This window comes from Lissotriton helveticus, chromosome 3_2 (genome assembly GCF_964261635.1).
Source record: "Lissotriton helveticus chromosome 3_2, aLisHel1.1, whole genome shotgun sequence".
Classification (NCBI taxonomy): domain Eukaryota; kingdom Metazoa; phylum Chordata; class Amphibia; order Caudata; family Salamandridae; genus Lissotriton; species Lissotriton helveticus.
In genome coordinates, this window is record NC_136062.1 from 115,579,491 (window position 1) to 115,601,594 (window position 22,104).

Genomic DNA, 22,104 nt, shown 5'->3' on the forward strand with positions numbered 1-22,104 from the left:
GGGAGGTGAGAAAACTTGCTCATTTTGAGTACGGCGAGGGAGCAGGTTGATTGTTAGCTTGGAAGGCCAAATCCGACAGATTGCGTAATTTGATAAAACAAATAGAAGACACACATACTAATAAGCTAACAAGCAATTAAGAAGAGATAGGAAACGGTTTTTATACCTATTTTAGGGAATTATATGAGGACGACAACAGCATATACATTATCTCGGTAAAAGATTGGCTAAATGCGATTCACCTTTCTGCACTAGAACCCAGCAAACGAGAACATTTAGAGTTAGAAATCTCACAACAAGAAGTCAGGAAGGCGCTCCTTGCTTGTAAATCTGGTAAAGCAGCAGGGCCGGACAGCCTCCCAGTGGAAGTGTATAAATCATTGGATGAACTGATAATCCCGTTTATGACAACAGTTTTTAATAAAATCCTGGTAGAAGGGGCCAAACCATCATCTTCGTGGGGAGAAGCAAATATCACCCTGATTTTAAAACCAGGTAAATTATCTACGAAGTGCGGGTCGTACAGACCTATTTCACTTCTTAACTCGGATTACAAGGTTTTTACCAGGATCCTGGCCGACAGACTGCGCGCAGTTGCAGGAGATCTACTGCATAGCGACCAGAGAGGTTTTTTAAAAGGCAGAAGTTTCTCCGATCTTACGCATGATCTGATAGGTGCCATTGACTTTGCCTCTAATTTCACTCTCCCTCTGGCAGCGATGAAGTTAGATGCAACAAAAGCCTTCGACAGGGTTAACTGGAAATACCTTGCTGCTGTACTTGAATTTTTTTTACTTTGGCCCTTAATTTCGCCAAACTATAAATCTCATTTACAGCGACCCGTCAGCAAGCCTGGTGGTCAATGGTAAATTTTACAGTTAAAGAGCTGGTCTCAGAACCAAAAAACATCAATTGGGCAGGGATATCCTCTAGAAGATTATCTTGTGGCAAAGTTAGCAGGGAAGAAGGAGGTATCTTCTTTCTATTGGGCAATCAAGGAGGCCATTGATGGGGATTTTAAACTAGCAGAAGAGCTATGGGAGGAATCTATTCCAGAGGTGGATTGGGCTGAATTGTGGCAGAATTCTTATAGCACTCTGTTCTCAACAGTAAAGCCAGCATGGTTGAGAAGAAATAATTACTTCACCACTCATAGAGCCTACTTATCCCCGGCAGGACTTTCTAAGATGTTCAAGGATCCACCGGTTAAATGTAAAAAAATGCAACTTGGAAAGAGCTCCGGATACACATATGTTCTGGACTTGCCCTGCCGTTTCGGAATATTGGGAAAAAGTGGGGTCCACTATAGAATCCATCTTAGGATACCCTATACCTATTACACTTAGTTTAATAATTTTTGTTATTGAAGATGGAATTACTGGCCCCAATAGGGGCTTTCTGTTTTTTGCTATATTACTGGCCAGACAAGAAATTTGTAAGAGATGAGTTGAAGCTTCCCCCCCTATACATTCGGATTGGCTTTCATACTTGTATAAAACATCAAGTATCGATCTGGCTAGACTAATAAATAGCAAGAAGAGAGCCATCTGGGACCCCCGCGTAAATTGGATTCCAGCTTAGATAACCATTATGATTAGTACTCCACACCACTTTTTTTGTCCACCAAATCGTCTTTTGTCCTATGATTAAGCCTAATGGGATGCTCTCAGTTTGTGCTGGACTCTGCCGATAACACGGGTGCATAGATAACGGTGATCTAAAGTGGAATGCCAGTCACAATACTTGTCCCTTAAGATCAGGGCAGAGTACGACCACCCTCTCCTAAACAACAAGAGGTCAGCAAAACAGGTAGATAGTCGGGGAGCCACTGGTAGGCGGGCGAACAAGGTTGGGGCAGTACCCCATTACAAACCATACCTCTCCAAAGTGAGTAACAGTGGCAAACTGCACATCACTTGTAAGCTGGAGTCAGAGGCGAATGAGGAAGAAAAAAAGAAACCCCTTGGAAAGGCCTAGACCCTTCATGTTGTGACCCATATCGTGCACAAGGAATTCAATTCTGTATCTGTATGAATTAGATAAATACAACCATATGTATCATAAATGTGGCTAGGCCTACTAGGACGGTGATTTACAACCAGTCCCATTGCTATAAATTATGTAAAGTGCCTTTTATTCCACATTGATTCTCCCTTCTCACCAATTCACACTGAGCACTACTTTTCTATGCACGTTCCCCATTGGAGCAACCTTCTCTGTCTGAAAAATACTGCATTATTAGAATTCTGATTGACATATCACCAGCTTGAACAAAGTATAATAAACTGCATGGTGAATCAGGTTTTGGTTTGTTGCATTTTGTACAATTGTTTTATGAATAACCAACTAAGGATCATTCGCTTTACAATTTCTTTTTCTTTTTAGCTCCACTACCGATTAATAAATCGTAAACATAAAGGATTAATGTTTCATATCTTATCAAAATCAGGTTAGGACCACTGTCTACATTGGTTTCCGGCATGCATCACATAGTTTGAAATGTGTAGTCTTCAGGGGCAACATACCTGCACACTGTCAAAATAATTTGCTGAAGGAAAAATAATTCAGTAAATGTACTGTGATCTGTAGAAGCTTAGTTCCAAATTAGCTTTGAAGGCCACTGAAAATGAAAAGCTGATGCCAGTGCACAGCGATGGTGCCTGTATATGAATACCTATTGCCATGTCCAGAGGTGGGAATGAGTTTTGATGGGAACTGAATGTGTCACCTACCAGCGTGCAAGGCTATTGCAAGAGTTTTTAGATAAAGTCTGGTACCAATCGCAATTCATAAGGTGAGAAATCTGTTGTCATATCATATCAATCTTATATCATATCAATCATAAATGCAAGTTACCGCACTAATAAAAGCGAGAAAGAGGTTACATCCTAAAGTTAAGGATGTATTAGAAACTTCATAACATCGACATAGAAGAAAATGTTGCATGAATTTTTTAAAGAACTCAGTAATTTAATACCTCCTTAAAGGCAGCCATCTGCTTCTGAACTCTATTCACAAATCGCCACTGTATCACAAGACTAAAGAAAAACAAACAGTAAAAATATATTTAGTACAAAGTCCATTTCTTCATATAATGAACAATTATTTTTAGAATTGATTAAATTCCTTTATTTAGTGAAAAAGTGTTCCATCTCTAGGTAAATGATCAGATACATTGCAAGTGATGTACATTATAGCAAGTTCTCTTCTTCTGGATTACAGCACAGTCCTACCTGAATATCATGAGTGAATGTCCATATCCATGAGGGAGACAAATTCTTATGTTGGATGAATAAGTTACTTACCTTCGGTAACACTATTTTTGGAGCTTACTCTGCCTAACCACAGATTCCGCACACTGTGACTCTCCTCACGCTCCAGACTTGATTTGGAAATACTTCCAATAGCTTCTGTTTGCTGGTGGGTGGAGAAATCTGCCTCCTTCGGTCATCCACCGCCTCAGACAGTAGCTCAATCCTGCTCAGAAGGTTCTCCTTAATCGCCATGTATGAAGGTCTATATTTGGAGGTTCAGATGTGACACCCTGACGTGTTGTTATGACAACAGTTCGACCAGATAGGATCCTTCAGAGATGGGCACTTCTGAGTACCAGACCCTCCTGGCATAATGTGGAGCCACCAGAATAAACTGCACTTGTTCCTTCCTAAAAGTCTTTTTGGCCCACCGAATCAGAGGAAGGGGCTGAAATGAGGAGTCCTGAATTCCAAAAAAGGAAGAACACTTTTCCTAGAGAACCTCAAGAAGGAAACTAGAAAGCAGAGGTGGTATACTGCGTGTTTTCAGAAGGAATAAAAAGATCTAGCGAAGGCATGCTCCACTGGGCGAAGATACCCAGTGCTACTTTCAGGTGCAGATGCCAATCATGTCTAAAAGATAAGGCCTACTGAATTTCTCCCCTGATGTTGAGGGATCCTGCCAGGTGACACATTGCCAAGAAAACCTTGTAGAAGTTCAGCCACCTCAGCCTTGACAAAGAGGGTATGGGAACCCACTTCCCCCTGCTTATTGCAGTACCACATGCGGTCAATTTGTCTGTCAGAAATGCCTTGACGTCCAGGTGGATAGTGTGCTGCTCCAATTGACTGATCATCACCGATTACACAGAAGAAGAAGTTGAGAATGATCTACAATATGTCAGGTTGGAATCCAACACTGAAGGTCATGTACTGGCTCATTGGAGATCCAAATCTTATCCAGAATGCTGGGCTCTCTGCAGGCTAAGATTCCACTGATGGGCCCCAGTGTGCCAGCAAACGTAGGACAGTAGCAAGATGCTACAGGTTAGTAGACCAGGTAGTCTCAGAAGCATCAAGGCTCCTGTTCATAGGCCAAATATCCTGGTCTTTCTGTGGGAACAACCTTATGGGAACTATAATCGGAATAGCCCTGATAAAGGGAAGACTCTGACAAGGTTGCAGATGGTACTTGGGTTCACCAAAGGAAAACTCCAAAAAAGACAATAATGACACAACTGAGACTAGCTAAGGTTCAACAACCCAGTTATAGAGGTGCAGGAATACGTGGACCCTCTACCTGCAAAGATGTGCCACTAAAGTCAAAACAACCTTCATAAAAACCTGAGAGTCCAAATTCAGATTGCAGGGTAGCCTGGTGAATCTAAAAGGGTTTGACCCCACAACAAAGTGTAGATAAAGTCTGTAGGCCTGCAGGATTTGCATATGGTAGAATGCACACTGCAAGTCTAGGGAAACTATCCAGTACTTGGGTTCCATGGCCAACAGAATCGGACAGTCATCATTCTTCTTAACACTGGAACAAGACAAAAGTATAAGGTAAAACAATGGGTATAGGACCCTTGTACTGCTCAGGGATAAGGAAATACTTGGAATAGCAACTCAGGCCCCTCCACATCTTGGGGACAATATCAATCATTCCCTTGGGAAGCAACAGCATGACCTTTTGTGATAGTGGCTTCATCTACGGAAGTATGAGCAAAGATGGAAGACTGGAAAATGGGACGCACAAAAAAACCAGCATAAACATGATGAGCAATATTAAGGACCCATTGGTATGACAAAATACAGTGTCAATTGGTTAGACAACACTGGATTCAACCCCCTATTGGAATTTGCAATTTAGTTTAACATAACTGTAACACTGACTGAAGACTGAACAGCAGCATAAGTAACCTCAGAGAATGACTGACACTGTGGAAAGGAATAGATGAGACCTAAGACAAAGTGACAAATGTTTATTAAAATCTCCAGGAACATGCATATAAGTGAAGATATCTGAAAAGAATTGTGCAAAATACAGAGAAGAGAGAGCCCTAACATAACTTTGTTTATAGTACTAAATAATGGCATATGTGGTACTGTGAAGCAGGAGAACAAAAAGGTTATCAGGGTGGAAATTTTGCACATTTCTGTGGAACAATCTCTGTAACCTTGCTGCTGACAGCTGCCATTTATCTAGTTAAACAATCTTGCATGAAAAGATGAAATCATGTCCACCAGGGTAATATACCTTAGAAAAAGTAAATGCTATTTACTGGCTAAGCAATCAGCTAAGCAAACCTTTACAAAAAAAATTAAGCATATAATCAAAGCCTGGCTATTCAAAGGCGATAGAAATGTAAGGGCTCAAAGTACACTGATGCATGTCGTTACACCCTGCAGATTTCCCCTGGCCCCACGTAATACAGGTGTACCAACTTACTACCTAGAGCATGGGAAACATACTAATGATGAACCATGAATCTCTTCTAAATTTACCTAGAGGAAATCCATGTTTGGAAGGTACATCACCTGTCATACACAATATATTTGTGAGGGCTTTCCCCCCAAACTGGCTTGTACGAGAAAATTGGTGTAGTATTTTGCAAGACGTAATTTGAAGCCAGGCTAGTGCATAATAAATGTAAATGTTGGAAGTAAACGATACCAAATTTGTGTTGTGTAAAATTGAACAGAAAGCGAACTATATGAAAACAAGCAAAAGGATAATCTATACAATTACACACCACACAGTAAACAAATAAGTGAACTGAAGAAATGTATGAAATATTTATCTTCAGTAACCACATTTCTGGTGGATACCCTATCTACCTTCAGATTCCTCATCCTTTGAATATTTCAGGCCACAGACTAGATCCAAAAACTTTTCAAATGGCTCTTTTATGGTAGAAGGGGCAGTTCACTCAGTCAAAACGATTGTGACATAACTGAAGCCATAAAGCACCCAAACGGCGGCCTGACCTCAGTTTCCCATCCCTTTTTCTGCACTAACGAGGCAGAAGAATAAGAAAGACATCAATTCTGTAAAGGTGAAGAGTAAGAAAATGATATGGAACCTTATTAACATGGCCACGATCCAAGAAGGAGAAGAGGGCGGGATCGATGAGTAATCTGCAGGAAGACAGTTTCCACAAGAAAAGATCAGTACCAAAGATAAGTAACGTGAAAACGTCTACCAGCAGATTACTCGCCTTTTGAACAGTACACAAGGAGGGGGGGTGTGAATGGATAGTCCTGGCGGACAAAATGGGCACAAAAATTGGTCTGTCGCACTCCATAATCTAAGCAGTATTACTCAGCAACAGTATGCAGAGATGCCCATGTTGCCACTCTACAGATTTTAGCCGCAGGAATGCCCCTCAATAATGCAAAGATGAAGACTTTGTCCTGGTAGAATGGTCCTTGGTGCTCTAATGCACAGGATGATCCACCTCAACATGGTTCTCTTCTGAACAGCTTTTCCCTTCCTCTTCTCTGCAAACTCTACAAAGAGTTGGTCATTGACCATGAAATACTTGGTGTAGTCAAAATAAAATCTAACCACCCTTTTGGATCAAGTCTGTGCAATCTCTCCTACTCAGTGTGATTTGGAGGCAGGTAAAAGGAAGGCAGGGTAAGTGACTGACCCAGAAGGAATGGGAGAACGCCCTTATGATTTAAACCAGCTTTGGTTTGAAGAACTAAGTTGTGGAGGGAAAAAAGAGATTGCATGCTAAAGGCTTGCAAATCACAGAATGACTCACTAACTAGAAAAATTGCTTTAAACGTTTAAAGCCCCAATTAGCAACTATGAAATGGCTTAAACAGAGACCCGATCAAAAACGTCAAAAACACATTGAGGTTCCAGGGCAGCCTGACAAAAGGACTAGGGTGAGCAAATCTGTCAAGCCCTTGAGAAATATTAAAACAATGAGCTACTCAAAAAGGGATGATTGGCCCGGAAGGCCATTAAGGCTGGTAAGTGTTCCTTGACAGTCCCAATGGCATAATCGTGCTGCGCTACTGAGAGCGCAAGCTTGAGAATGTATTTCACAGGACATAAGGTGACACACCTATTCCACCTTCTGGTGTACACAGTCTTGACAGAATTGCAGCGATCGGACAGAAAACCACCCAACATGTCTGCTAGCAGATGGAAGGAACTCAATCTCCAGTCAAGAAGGTGGATGGCCAGGCCGGTGGGGTACAGAACCTGCCCCTCCGACTAGGAGAGATGGTTGCCACTCTCCCCAAGACGAAGACAGAGTAGGCAATACAGCAAGGGTTGCAGGAGACCTGTGTGAGAAGCAGAACTGTGGGCAATTTGAGTGGAGAACAAGTCCACCCGAGTGGTGCTCCATCGAGTAACGCTGTAGTGGATCACCTCCAGCTGGAGAGTAAGATGATGTTGACAGAGACTGTCAACCCTGATGTTCAGAGAGCACGCCCGATGGTTCACTACCAGCCAAACTCTGTGCTGGTGCACCTCAGGAGCTGCAGGGCTTCTCAACAGAGAAGTTGAGACCCTGCTCCTCCCGGATTGTTGACATACCATATGGTTTTATCTGTCAAGGTAGGATACACCGTGGAGGGGAGGGGAGGGAAGAATGCCTTGAGCTCCAACCAAGTTACCCTCAGTTTTAACACATTGATGTGAAAAATCTGATCTTCCAGAGATCAGAGGCCTCTGATTGCCAGTTCTTCCAAAGGAGCATTCCATCCTAGGGTACGGGCATCAGTTGCCACTATCGCCACAGCTGGCGGGATTTGGAAGGACACCTTTGTCGCACGTTTTCCTCTACAACCCGCCAAGCCAGATCCATTACAGCGTCCCAGAAGATCATAATGGTGTCTGACAGATCTCCCCAATGCCGGAAATACAGCCTTTAGAGACACCACTTGAAAGTTCTCATGTGCCATGCATGAAAGACTAGGAGTATGCAAGAACCCAACAGCCCTAGTTGGCTCATAACTGGAGTCCAAGCCCTTCCCAAAACATCAGAATCGTATCCTAAATTCCCCAGATCCTCCAAGTATGGGGAAAGGCCTGGAGCGATGTGCCCAGTACTGCCCCTATGATTAGGCAGCATTGAGAAGGGCTCCATGTGATATATAAACATATTGATGGAAAACCCCACACCAAATAGTAGGGATGTCCTCGTATATAATTTTATTTATTTAATTTATATAATTTGTAGAGCGCACTGTAACCCTGCGGGCATCCTGGCGCTGAGAGAATAGGTCAAAAGGAAGCAATCAGCCGTGAGAGCAGGAGGAAGGTATACCAACAGGAGTCAATTACTATTGCACCTGGGGGATTATACCCTCGTAAAAAGCCAGGTCTTGATTTTCTTGCGGAACAGCAACAATTCGTGAATTTTCCTGATTTCGAGTGGAAGGCTGTTCCAAAGGCGGGCCTCTGCCACTCTAAATGCTCTCCTGCCCTGGGTCGCTTTCTTTATCCTGGGTATTCTAACATGGTTGGTGGAAGAGAAACGGAGGGTCCGGGTGGGCTCGTACCATTGGAACTTGTCCTTAAGTGGCTTAGGGCCCTGACCATGTATTGCCTTGAACACGATGCATAAGAATTTCAATAAAATCCTCTGAGGTACTGGTAGCCAGTGTAAGTCTGCCAATGCTTGTGTTGTTGAAGTTCGGCGAGTTCGAGAGAGTGCTAACTTAGCTGCTGCCGCCTGGATACTCTGTAGCCTGGCAATTCGATATCTAGGTGATTCCAGTAACAGGGCAATACAGTAGTCCAGGCGACTAAGAATGGTACTCCTGACTACAGTTGTTCTTGCCTGTGGAGGTAACAAAGGCAGCAGTTTCCGAAGACCTCGTATTAGAGTGAAGCAACTTACCCACCAGTTTGTTAACGTGGGTCTCCAGATTTAAATTTTCGTTAAAACTGACCCCCAGATTCCGCACCGTATTCACTGGTGTCAGTGGACCATCCGATGCTAAGGGCCAGAAGTCTGCTGGCAGGCTTCGGGCAATCCTCCCCACCTTACATTGTAGAATCTCCGTTTTTCCGCTATTCAACAGGAGCGAATTTCCCTTCAGCCATTTTGCCATTTCGGGCATACAGGCATAAAAGCTATCTAATGAATCTGCTTGAGCACTATTAAGGGAAATCATAAGCTGTGTGTCATCAGCGTAGTTAATCACGCTGATGTTATGAGCTTTAATGATTCCCAACAGAGGTTGCATGTAAGCATTAAACAAAATGGGACTGATGGATGATCCCTGCGGAACCCCATGTAAGACTTTGACAAATTCAGATTGGTACGGAGGGAGTGCCACTGCCTGCCATCTGTCGGACAAATAGGATCGCAGCCAATTAAGCGCCATCCCTTTCACCCCAAAGGTCTCCAGCCTTGTCAGCAGTATGTCATGGTTCACCATATCGAAAGCAGCGGACAGGTCCAGCAAGATTAAAATTGCCGACTCGCCCCTGTCCGCTCGCATTCGTAGGCTGTCCAATACCATCACAAGAGCTGACTCTGTCCCATGGGCCGGTCTAAACCCAAACTGTTCCTCCTCTAGTATGTTATTTGTCTCCAGGAAGATGGACAGGGACCTGCTGACCAGGCGTTCCGTGATCTTAATTGGGTAGGGCAGAAGTGAAATTGGCCAGTAGTTCTTGTGGCAACCAGGGTCGAGGGTGGGGTTTTTCAGAAGTGGCGTGATAACAGCCTGCTTCCATTTAGCCGGTACAATGCCTGTACTAAGGGATTGACCACATAGCTGTCGAAGAATAGGAAAGAATTCTAACCCAAATTCCTTCATGATTTTGTGGGGCAGAGGATCCAATGGTGACCCAGAGGAGATTCCGAGGGCCACTTGAGCAAACTCCTTCTCAGAAGGAATTGCAAAGTTGTCCAGGGAGACCCTGGGGGGGGGGGACTCGGCTGTTCCCTCTTCATTCTCACTTTTTGTCGATGTGCTCTGATGTGGTGATATGAGAGGAGGTAGATCTTCCAAACTCTCCACTATTTTAATTATTTTATCCTGGAAAAAGACAGCCAGTCCATCACACAACTACTGGGAAGGTTTGATGTTTACTATTAGTGCATTCAGGATGTGTCATTTCTCTCACTATTCTAAAAATATCTCTTGATTTATTGGTGCTTTTCAGTATGATGGCTGCAAAGTGTTCTGCTTTAGCAGTAGCTATTTCATTTCCTTTTTGTATTTTATTATTGAGAGTCTCCAGTTTATTCTATCTTTTTCCGTGTAGTCCCTCCTCCACTGTCTTTCGGCCATTTTGCATAAAAGCTTGAGATTTCTCAGGCCCTCAGTGTACCATGGTGCAGACGGGCTGCCTCGTTTTCTGATAACATTCAGCGGGGCAATTTGTTCGAGTTTCTCAGTTAAGTGTTCACAAAAAGTACTGTAATTCTCTGTGATCTGACTTTCCGAATAAAAAAAGGTTTCTATCTGAAACAGGGGCTCCCCTGCTTTTGCCTTTCTTGACAGTCATTTCCATACTCGGCTGAGAAAGGTCCTGTCTTGTCTAGCTGCGGGCCTTGTATTATTCAGGGTTTGGGCATTAAAAGTAATTAAATGATGGTCTGACCATCCAGTGGACACTTTATCTCCTGAGGCACAGCCGGGAGAAAGCTTGTTAATATTTTAAAAATCTTGTTGTGATACTGTGTTTGTATTTTAATTCCCCCCTCCCTGGGCACTTACTCATCCTCTCCTCGCTCTGGTCTTCCCCGCGCAGCCGATATTATCGCTGCCGCGGGATACATTCTTGACGCCATTTTCCTGCTCCCACAGGCGACGCCCACTGCATCAGGCCACGCCCCCTGCCGATAGTATATAAAGCGCGCTGACTACTAGCGCGAGCCAGTGGACACTTTATCTCCTGAGGCACAGCCGGGAGAAAGCTTGTTAATATTTTAAAAATCTTGTTGTGATACTGTGTTTGTATTTTAATTCCCCCCTCCCTGGGCACTTTCTCATCCTCTCCTCGCTCTGGGCTTCCCCGCGCAGCCGATATTATCGCTGCCTCAGGATACATTCTTGACGCCATTTCCCTGCTCCCACAGGCGACGCCCACTTCATCAGGCCACGCCCCCTGCCGATAGTATATAAAGCGCGCTGACTACTAGCGCGAGCCAGTGGACACTTTATCTCCTGAGGCACAGCCGGGAGAAAGCTTGTTAATATTTTAAAAATCTTGTTGTGATACTGTGTTTGTATTTTAATTCCCCCCTCCCTGGGCACTTACTCATCCTCTCCTCGCTCTGGGCTTCCCCGCGCAGCCGATATTATCGTTGCCGCGGGATACATTCTTGACGCCATTTCCCTGCTCCCATAGGCGACGCCCACTGCATCAGGCCACGCCCCCTGCCTTCTCTTCCAGTATATCAATGTGCATTTCCCGGCCGCGCAGCGGACGAGCGCAGCAGGCGCGCCTAAGGCAAGCCCGTCTGCGCCCGTCCGCGCCTGGACGGAGCCTAGGGCCACCCCCCCATGCCAGTTTTTCTAAAAATAGTCCTGAGGTGACCTTGACTTATGATTCTAAGCAACTTCACTTGTTAAATACATCCCCTCTCCTCTGTCCTCGTCTTGAACTTGCCAACCAATCATATTCCCTCCCTTATGTTTGTCCTAGATGTTCTTTTGTTACTAATAACTATTGCGTTTACCAACAGTCACCCCTTGCAGGAAGAAAACACTGTCTAAACCTTGCATTGCAGCATTAATAAATGCACGTTCCCTACCCAAGCACGAATATGAAATCTTGAGCTTTATTGAGGACTATAATCTTGATCTTCTTTTCTTAACCGAAACCTGGGGTGATCCCTCCTGTGGACCTGATCGTCAGGAGTTGCGGTGACAGATTCTCGAACATTAGAATGGACAGACCACCCCCGAAAAAAGGAGGTGGCCTGGCCATTATATATCGTAATAATCTAATAGTACGAATGGAGGCTGTCCCTACCACCAGTTGTGAATCAATTATTTTTACAATTGCAACTCCCAATGTTTCCCCTTTTAAAGGCACGCTTATCTATCGTCCTCCAGGGCCTCGTGGTGCATTTCTTGCTAATTTGGAAATGCTATTAGAACCACTGGCAGGCGAAAATCAGTACACTATTTTGGGTGATTTTAACTTTCGCCTAGAGATGTCGGACAATCTTGACACAGCAGCTCTTTTATCTGAATTGGAAGTAATAGGACTCTCACAACTAGTCTCTGGTCCCACCCATACTGCGGGCCACCGTCTGGATGGTCTTTTTTCCAGTCATAAATCACTCAGGATGAGAGATGTTCTCCCCTTGACATGGACAGACCACTCGGCTATTCTTTTCGAATTTTTACTAAAAGACACCTCCTCCCCAACTAAAAATCCCTTATCTATCAACCAATTTAGAGCTCGGAAAAGCACTGATATTGTCGCATCTCAGTCCATTACTTACCTCGCTGCCATCCACTGTGACTGATCCTGAGCTAGGAGCTATTAACTATACCAATTGGATTCAGAACACAGTGAATATGACGGTTCCTTTGAAGAAACAATCCATTAATGGGGCTTCTAGGTCTGCCCCTTGGTACAATGAGGTCCTCAGGCAGGAAAAGCAAAAATGTAGACGTCAGGAACGTAGATGGAGACGAGATTATGACCCAGAACAAAAATCCTGTTACAGAATCATGATGTCTAAGTATAAACAACTCATCGTCACGGAAAAAAGTAAATTTTACAGCACCCAAATTAACCTTGCACATGACTCTGTGAAACAACTCTTTCAGGTAGTCACGCGTCTCTCTGGTCAAGCGACATCCACCCCCATTATAGCTACTCAAGAGCTCTGTGACTCTCTGGCGGACCACTTTCAAAGTAAAGTGACTGACATCTATACTCAATTTAAGGCACACACAATCAGTACTGGACATTCACCCTCCACTCCTAAGGATCCTACGGACTTGACGTGGGCAGGTTCTACCCCACCTGACTTAACCTCTCGTCCTTCTTTTCGCCTGAAGATCCATGCCCCCCTTCCATTCTTAAGAAGTTTCCGGACATCATAGGTCCCAAACTTACGGAAATATTTGATGCTATGTTTTCCTCTAACATCTTTCCGTCTATCTGGAAGAAAGCGACCATTAAACCTCTCATTAAGAAGAGTTCTCTAGATCCCTCTATAGTTGCTAACTATAGACCCATATATCCTGCCTCCCTCTCCCCGCCAAAATTGTTGAAAACATTATGAATATCCAAATTTCAGAGTACATAGATCACAATAATTGTTTGGATAATTCACAATTTGGATTTCGAAAGGGACATGGGACGGAAACCGCGCTTATCAAAGCCACGGATGAAATCAGGATGACACTCGATGGGGGAGGATCGGCAGTGCTTATCTTGTTGGACCTGTCCGCCGCGTTTGACACGGTCGATCATTCCATCCTGATCGACCGTGTCTCAGCGATAAGGATCACACATGGTGCCAGGGATCTTATTTTCTCTTTTCTCACCGATCGCGTACAATCCGTCGCCTTTGGCAATTTCACCTCACCACCTTTTACTCTCCCTTGCGGTGTCCCCCAGGGATCCTCGCTAAGTCCGACACTATTTAACATCTATGTGTCGGACTTGGCGAGGGTCATTAAATCCCATCACCTGGCGGTGACATCCTATGCTGATGACACCCAGATTGTCTTGGCTATTAATAAAAACGGAGATGAAGTGGCTTCTAATTTTAGTTCAGGAATGTTGGCAATAAGTGACTGGATGTCCACAAACTGCCTGAAGCTTAACTCCGATAAAACGGAGGTGATGGTGTTTGGTAATCTCTCCCCAGCTTGGTCACCCACTTGGTGGCCAGATGTTCTTGGACCACCTCCATCTCCAGTGGCCAAAGCAAGAAATCTGGGGGTGATACTGGACACTAAACTTACACTTAAGCACCATGTTAATGCTGTGGTGTCATCCTCATTTTACACCATGAGAATGATCAAAAAACTCCTCTCTTACCTTCCCATGAATATGGCCAGGACTTTGGTCAGTGCATTAGTCATATCTCGCATTGATTATTGTAACGAGCTCTTAGTCAATGCCCAGGAAGGAGTTATAAAAAAACTACAATTGGTGCAGAATGCTGCGGCCAGACTGATCACTGCGACCCCCAAGTTTACCCCTATTTCTAGCACTATTCAACGGCTTCACTGGTTGCCAGTAAAGAAAATAACTAAATTTAAGTCACTTTGCATTGCCTATAAAGCAATTCACTCCCTAGGACCTGCTTTCTTAAAAGATGCCTTTTGCCATTACATTCCTGTTAGATCCCTTCGCTCTGCTACTGCCGGTCTTGTACAGGTCCCAAGGACTAAGAAAGTTTCCTGGGGTGACAGGTCCTTTATAGTGACTGCCACCAAACTTTGGAACAGTCTTCCTAGCCAAATAAAAACCTGCACTTCTCTCCTTTCCTTTCGCAGACAGATAAAAACCTGGCTGTTTAAACAGTAATCACTTCACGGACAGCATAATGGACACTCAGCGCCGAGACACCCTCGGGTATTGGGGCGCTTAACAAATTTTCGAAATAAACAAATTTTCTAAATAAATACTGGTAGAATTTCTCCCATGGTGATATCATCCTCCTCTGCGAAGATTAGATCTAAAATGTGGCCTTCTCTATGTGTTGGTTCGATCACCCATTGTTTCAGTCCCAGATTGGCACAGGAGTGTGTGATGTTATAGAAGGCTGTATCCAGTCTTCCGTTAGTCCACAAATTAAAATCCCCCAAGACTAAAAGTCTGGTGTGTGTGAGTGTCATGTTGTTGATTACATCAATCAGTTCCTGCTGTTGCAGTGCATTGATGGCCCCCGGCGGTCTCCAACAACCCATGCCAGTTAAACAATGTCCTGACTCATCTTTAATTGAGAACCCTAAAAACTCTGCGCAGGAGGTTTCGTCTATGTCCAGCTTGATGATGTTCAGCTCTTCCCTAAAGATAATTCCTGTTCCTCCCCTCCGTCCCCTGAGTCTGGGGTTATGATGGATCTTATAACCCACAGGGCTGGCTGGCTCCAGCTCTAACTCTAATAAATGGCCCAACAACATTTACAGAGACCTGGCTTTCAGTAACCAGTTTTCTAGATGCGGGAATACAGAGATCCTCAAGCTTCTGAAATAGGTTCATACCACTGCTATCACCTTTAAAGAGACTCAACGTGCTGATGTTAAACCAAAGTCGAGGACCCCAAAGTGGTAGTGAGTGAACATAACTAAGAATTGAATGTGCATCCACTTGTGGGAAATATGTGCTGCAAGCTTTTAAGAAATCTAGCCACAACAGGTGACTTAAATAAATAAGGTTGGTTTAGCAACCAAACAAATACAGAAATAGCTGATAGACAACCTTTAACCGTGTCCAGAGCAGAGTCTTGCTGGGCCAATGATATAGCAAAGAAAAGAACCTTAGAAAGAGGTGCAGAAAAAGGGCCAATGCTGTGCGAATCACACCAAGTCACAAATATATCCCAATGGCAGGTGTATACTGCTTGGTGGAGTGATGCTTGGCTGCCAGATTAGCATAGCAGAGACTTCAAGAGAAAGGTCAAAAGCTGTCAACTGGCCCCGCTCAATGTCCATGCATGAAGGTGAAAAGCGTGCAGGTTCTGGTTCAAAATCCTCCCCTGTTGATGTGACAGAAGATCCTTTACGAAGAGGCTGCCTGATTGGATGAACGATGGTTATGCTCAACACCTCGGGGTATGAGACTCTCTGTGCCCAAGCTGAAGCCACGAGAATAACTTGGCCCCAGTCGTTCAAGCTCTTCCTAAGAACTCTAGGCAGGAGTGGTATGGGCAATAAGGCACACAGGACGTCACAGCTCCACTCGAGACGAAACATGTCTCAGAGCACGAGAAATTCCCATGCACAAACTGCTGACATTATGATCTAACCAAGGCTCTCACTACTGCTGAAAGAGTTCCTGCACCTCCTTCGGGTGGAGATGCCATTCATGATATGCTAGGCATCTTCGGCTGTAGTGTGTTATCTAGGAAACCTGAATCGATATTCCCATTTCATGCCCTTGTCCGGCTATAATCAATAAATATCCATACAACGGCATAATAATCATATCCATAATTCAGTTGTAGCACATGCTGTCACATTAAGCAAGACTACTTCTCCGGCCCCCTAGTAAGCACACCGAGGTCTCTACACAAAACCAAGCCTTCAGCAACCTGGGAAATCCCCCTTGCCTTTGTTTTGATTTCGTCCTAGAACTCCAGTAAAGCACTGTAAGAACGGCCAGTTCTTAGTGACATCTTTATTGACGTCTTATGTCCAACCTTACGTCAAACCCAGGCACCTTTCAGGTATAAATATACCAACGTTGCCTTAAGCAAACACACGGTGGTGAATCTGGAGCAGAGCAGCTATCTACTTCCGAGTGCCCAGCTGATGCGAGAGCCCACGGACACTGCCCCTCCCTTTTGACGCGCTGAGAAAGACGCTGTCTTTTCTCTTGCCGAGAAATCCAGCTCCGGCGTTTCCAGCCTACCCTTGCGGGTTGCTGGGATATCGAGTCCTGAGAGAGAGATACCAGACCTCCTGCTTTCTATAACCCAGGTACGGAACTGACTAAACCCTTACAGAGAATTCTTGAGTCAGATTCTTGGCAAAACAAACTTAACTTAAACTGCTACTTACTTACTCCCTCCCACGTATTAGGCTTAGGTCAGGTACACCGGGGTAGGCGTATTTAGAAGCACCAGTTGAGTACGATTAGTCAATGTATGTATGTATGTATCTATTTTATCTATTTTAAGTATCATATGGCTAAGAAACCATATCAATGCTTTTACAGTATTATTTTATAATCCTGCTTTTACTGTACGCACTTTACTTTACTAAAAGTATTGCAATTGTAGCAATTCATTTCTCTTGTATGAAGAAGGAGACTGCTCAATAAATAACACCTTTTATTGAAAACGCCTGTCTCTCTTTTCTCTGCATTCTGGTGAAACTAAGTACGCACCTTTGACTGAGTGAAATAGCTGTCTTTTGTTTTCACACGACTCTAGAGATATACTCTTAATCAGGGAGAGCAAAGTTGTCATGTTTTATGGTTGTCAGAAACTAAATCCCTTCTTGTCTATCCAGGGAGGTTAAACTCCTCCTCGTTTATTCGAGAAAGTTTCTAGTGACCTCTGAGCTAGCTGGCAAACACTTAAGTCTAATATAGTCAGTAGAGACCTAGTTAACCTCAGTCCTACGTCTACACTGCTGAATATATTATTCCAATGCGCAGAGCCTATTCGGACTATAGGAACTACACTACATGACGCCCAACGTGTGGTAAGGCGATAAATCTAACGCAAGACATTAGAGTAACTCAGTCGTGCTTTTTCACACAGACCCTTTCTCCCGTAAATACTCCAAAGACGTCTGGAGTGGGTCAAAGGTTAAAATCCGCCGGAACTTAGTAGGAAGAGATTTCTATGTAAAGTTTTTGGTTTAGTCAACGTTGAAGGATACTGTGTTCCAAAATATTGTGCACCTAATCTTTGTTTCCTTGAAAACCTGATCTGCAACAAAAACCTTTCTGTCAGTAAAAATTTCAGAATCTGAAGAAGAGAGGGAGACAGCTAGAATAGCAGCTCGTCTCCTAGAGGATGACAATAGTCTCCTGCAGTCCGACCCGGACGCAATACTCATTCCGGTCAACATAAGAAAAACCATAACTCTTAAACTAATAGAGAATGGACTAACATCGAGAGGTGGTATAGTCGTATTCGTAATTGAGGCACATGAATATCGGCAGACAGAGGTATTCTATTAATGGATAAACTTTCCAGCAGCAAACGCTGTCACACATGAGTTCCACTATTACAAAATAGAGGAACCACCGGAAGAGTACACTCCTTTCGAGGAGGTGGAAATCCCATTAAAATACCAAGAGCACCTGCTCTGGTTTAAAGGCGCCCTAAAACATAATAATCACATCACCAGGCTCGGTCCACTAGGTAGACCAGGAGCAACGTGGCCGGTTCTAGCCAGCTACACACCACATCGCGACATCGAAAAAATGTCAGTACCAGAACCTTTAGCACAGCTAAAACAACTGATTAAAATACATAGACAATTAGTCCAATATGTAATGCGGACTTCAACAGTCCAACCAGCTATTAACATTCCACAGCTGACCCCTCATCAGGGGAACAAAAACAAAATTACACCACAGAACATACAATCATGTCTGGGTAAAGTACCCGCAAAACGGGAACAAATTCCATTCTGGTTAGCACAAAAAATCACTCAAATAGAGGCAGTATTTCCGGATACTACCCCTACTGAGAAACACAGAATTCTGACTATCTGCCTTCCAATGGGGATCACACCACATGTGGAGGACTGTGACACTTGGGGCACAGTCTTTGCTTACATTTACACAAAAACACATGGTGTTCCGTCCATGGCGGTAATACCAGATGTGCTAAGACAGATTCAAAGCGAATACGGGTAAGAACCTGCTTTAACTCTGGGTATGAAATTACTGAAAGACTTCAAGCTGGTCTCGGCTATATTATTAGCCAACATAAAAGGGGAAGCAGTATCTGTGGCGATCCGCCAAAAATTAAAAGAAACAGATATAGCAGAACAACCATTTGAACTTGCCAGAATCATAGAAAAATCCTATGAAGAACTAGGAAGAGATAGTTTGGGTGGAAAACCAGTAAAACCCCAACTAACTGAAAATCCTGAAAAAATATTTATTAAAAACAATCTAAACACTCCAAAAAAGAGCTGGGATGGAAATAAACAATCCACTCCCAAAGAAAAAAGATTCCAGTCCAGAGGAAGGTCTCCTCGGCGGAGAGAAAGATCTCCGGACCAAGGACACAAGTCTCCCCAGAGGGAGCCCTCTGAGAAAAGATACAACCTTAGAAATAGGGATAATCTAAAGAAACCTGATAGATATCAAGACATTGATACACATCCCTCTCGATCTTTTCAGACTTCCTCGCAGAAATTGGAAAGAAGAGGACGGTCAGAACAAAGGGAAGAGCACGTCTAGTCCAAAGACAAGGAACCTGCTCATCAAAGTAAAAAAGTACAATTTCCAAAAAAGAAGGTAGCCAGCATTAAAATAGTCAAACATGCCGAGGATCCTGAGGACACAGCTGAAAAACGGAGAGTGGGCCCAGACAGTGCTAGACAGCGCAGCAGAAGTGACCATAGCTCGCAAGATCCTGATCATCTGGAGACAGTGGACACGAATGAATACATTCAAGTGGAAACTGCAGACAGCAGAGTTAGCAAACCTCATAAAATATACGAGATAACATTACGTATAGAGGGAGATAAGACTAGGAAAGTAAGGGGTCTATTTTGGGATAACCTTTCCAAAGGCTAGGACATCCTTTTAGCTGAAAAAGACTGGTCACCAGAGTTTGTCAGGGAGTGCCCTCATGGCGAATAAATGATTATGCCTGCCTTCTCAAATCACATTCCAATACATAAAAAATATACACTTGCAAGAAAGTGGGCAGTAGCCCAAGCTCCTGCATTATATAAAAATCATGTAGGATGGGATGAGGACTCTCCTCCTCACAAAATCCAATTAAAATGTCAACCAACTGCACAAAGGCAGTACCCAATTAAGCAAGAAGCTAAAAAACAGGTCAGGGAGATCTTAGATCAACTTGAATACCAGGGGGTGATTGAAACATGCACCTCACAAATGAACAATCCTTTGTTTCCTGTCTCCAAGCCAGACGATTCATATCGTCTAGTTTTGGACTACAGACACCTTAACTCATGTTGCAAGACATTTGCAGTACAAAACTCACACAGTGCAGCACTAATGAATAACATCGTGCGCAAAAAATACAAAACAACATTAGACAGCTCTAATGGATTCTTTTGTCAAAACATTGCACCTGAAAGCAGGTATTTGACCGCTTTCTCAATAATGGGCTCGCAGTAAATTTCTGTCGACTCCCACAGGGGTTTAAGAACAGTCCAGGATTATTCTCGCAAGAGTAACAGAGTTACTACAACTGTATGATGATGAGGCATTATCTTATGTCGATGACATCTATCTAACAGATGATGACTTGGATACTCACTTGAAAAGAGTGAACACCATAATACTTGGGTTCGCAGCAGAGGGTTACAAATTCAACTTTAAAAAGTCACGAATTGCCCATCTAACTGTCCTGTTTTTGGGATAGGAATTATCAAGTGAAGGCAAATGCCTAGCAGACAACTTCTTAGAAAAGTGTGCTGTACTCCAAGCACCAAAAACGCTGAAAAACTTGCAATCAATTCTAGGTTTCCTGAATTTCGGAAGAACATACATTCTAAATTATGCAGAGAGGATTAAACCTCTCTATGAATTAATAAAACCAGATTTTAAACCGATCAATTGGACTCAAAAACACACAGAAATTTTGAGATCTTTGCAAACAGACATGTTAGCTAAAACAAAATTGCAAACTCGCGATAACACACGCAACCTTGTAATCTGAGTCATCCCAGGAAGATGCGGATTCACGTACCTGACCTCTAATGAGGGAGAAAAGGTACCAATAGCGTACAAATCACACTTGTACTCACAAGCTGAAAAAACATTCAGTCTTGCGGAAAATGTTGTAAATGCGGTTCAAACATCTGTTGCAAAAGAAAGTGCCCAAGCTCACGGCAGACGGATTACTGTTTTAACAGCAGAATCAGCCTTCGAGGCATTGACAAGCCCATGTAATTTAACTACCGTGGCATTAGATCCAAAATGGATACAATGGGAAAATTCTCTTGCTACAGAAAAAAAGAAATACTATTTTGACCCGGAAATGAAAAAAATGAAATATCTAACATATGAAAAAGAATATCCTCTGCCTGATGACATTCTGCCCATACAACTTTACGCCTGCGTAATATACACAAACAGTTATGCAGAACCCTCAGTTTGGGGAAAACAAGCTTATAACGCTACGTGCGAGGTTGTCAAATGCCGGTGGCGCAGACGTAAATTGATGCCACTGGTAACAATGTCACAATCTGTAAAAGACAATTCAGGTCAACAAACTGAATTAATGGCCTTAAAAATGGCGCTCGACATTGCGGATCGCGAATTCCCGACACTAATAGTGTGCGATTCGCATTCCTGCGTCAAATCATACAACGAAGACTTGCAGAAATGGGTTGAAAACGGTTACAAAGATGACACAGGTGCCACAATTAAGCAAAAATCGCTTTGGGAACAAGTAGTTCTTTTACAGAAAGAACTACAAAAGACTCACGTGATACATACACTGAGTCATCAGCGTGATGGCGTTCACGCTGCAGGGAATTCATTGGCTGAAACAGCCACAGCGGAAGCAACTAAGCCGGCTTCCGTAGCCACAAAAAAGCGTTCAGAAAAATACATAGACGGGGAAACCATGCTGGCGGTAAAAACGTCCTTAAAAAGCGACTGTGCAGCATTACCCGTGAATTATCCACTCAATTATACATACATAATCGATGCAAACTCCGTTCCTTTTGCTTGAATCCCTGGAGTGGGAGATAGAGTGATTCCAAACACGAACAGGAGAAACTTATTAATAGCAGACGCACACATGGGTGAAGGTCTAGGGCATCGAGGGATCTTGAAATCTTTGAGAGAATTACAATCAGACTACTGGTGGCCGGGAATGAGCCAGCAAAACTACAAATTTGCATTTAACTGTCAGAACTGCAACAGAGATCGTAGTGGCGAACTGCCCGGAGTGTTGCCAGGACCCTTCTTTTAGATATCATAAGAATATCAATACGAAACACCCAGAAAAAATGCGTCCCATTAATATTATTTAAGACTAGATTCACTTAAAAT

At 43.5% G+C, this 22,104-nt stretch overlaps 1 protein-coding gene across 4 annotated transcripts in view; it reads right to left on the reverse strand.

Moving 5' to 3' along the window:
• The window catches only part of NEDD4 (NEDD4 E3 ubiquitin protein ligase), a 2,078,892-nt gene that overhangs the window by 286,412 nt on the left and 1,770,376 nt on the right, over positions 1 to 22,104 (reverse strand). For all 4 annotated transcript variants that reach the window (XM_078684873.1, XM_078684874.1, XM_078684872.1 and 1 more), the window contains one exon: positions 2,978 to 3,038. In XM_078684873.1, coding sequence (XP_078540999.1) covers positions 2,978 to 3,038 — 61 coding nt within the window. The remainder of the gene's footprint in view (positions 1 to 2,977; positions 3,039 to 22,104) is intronic.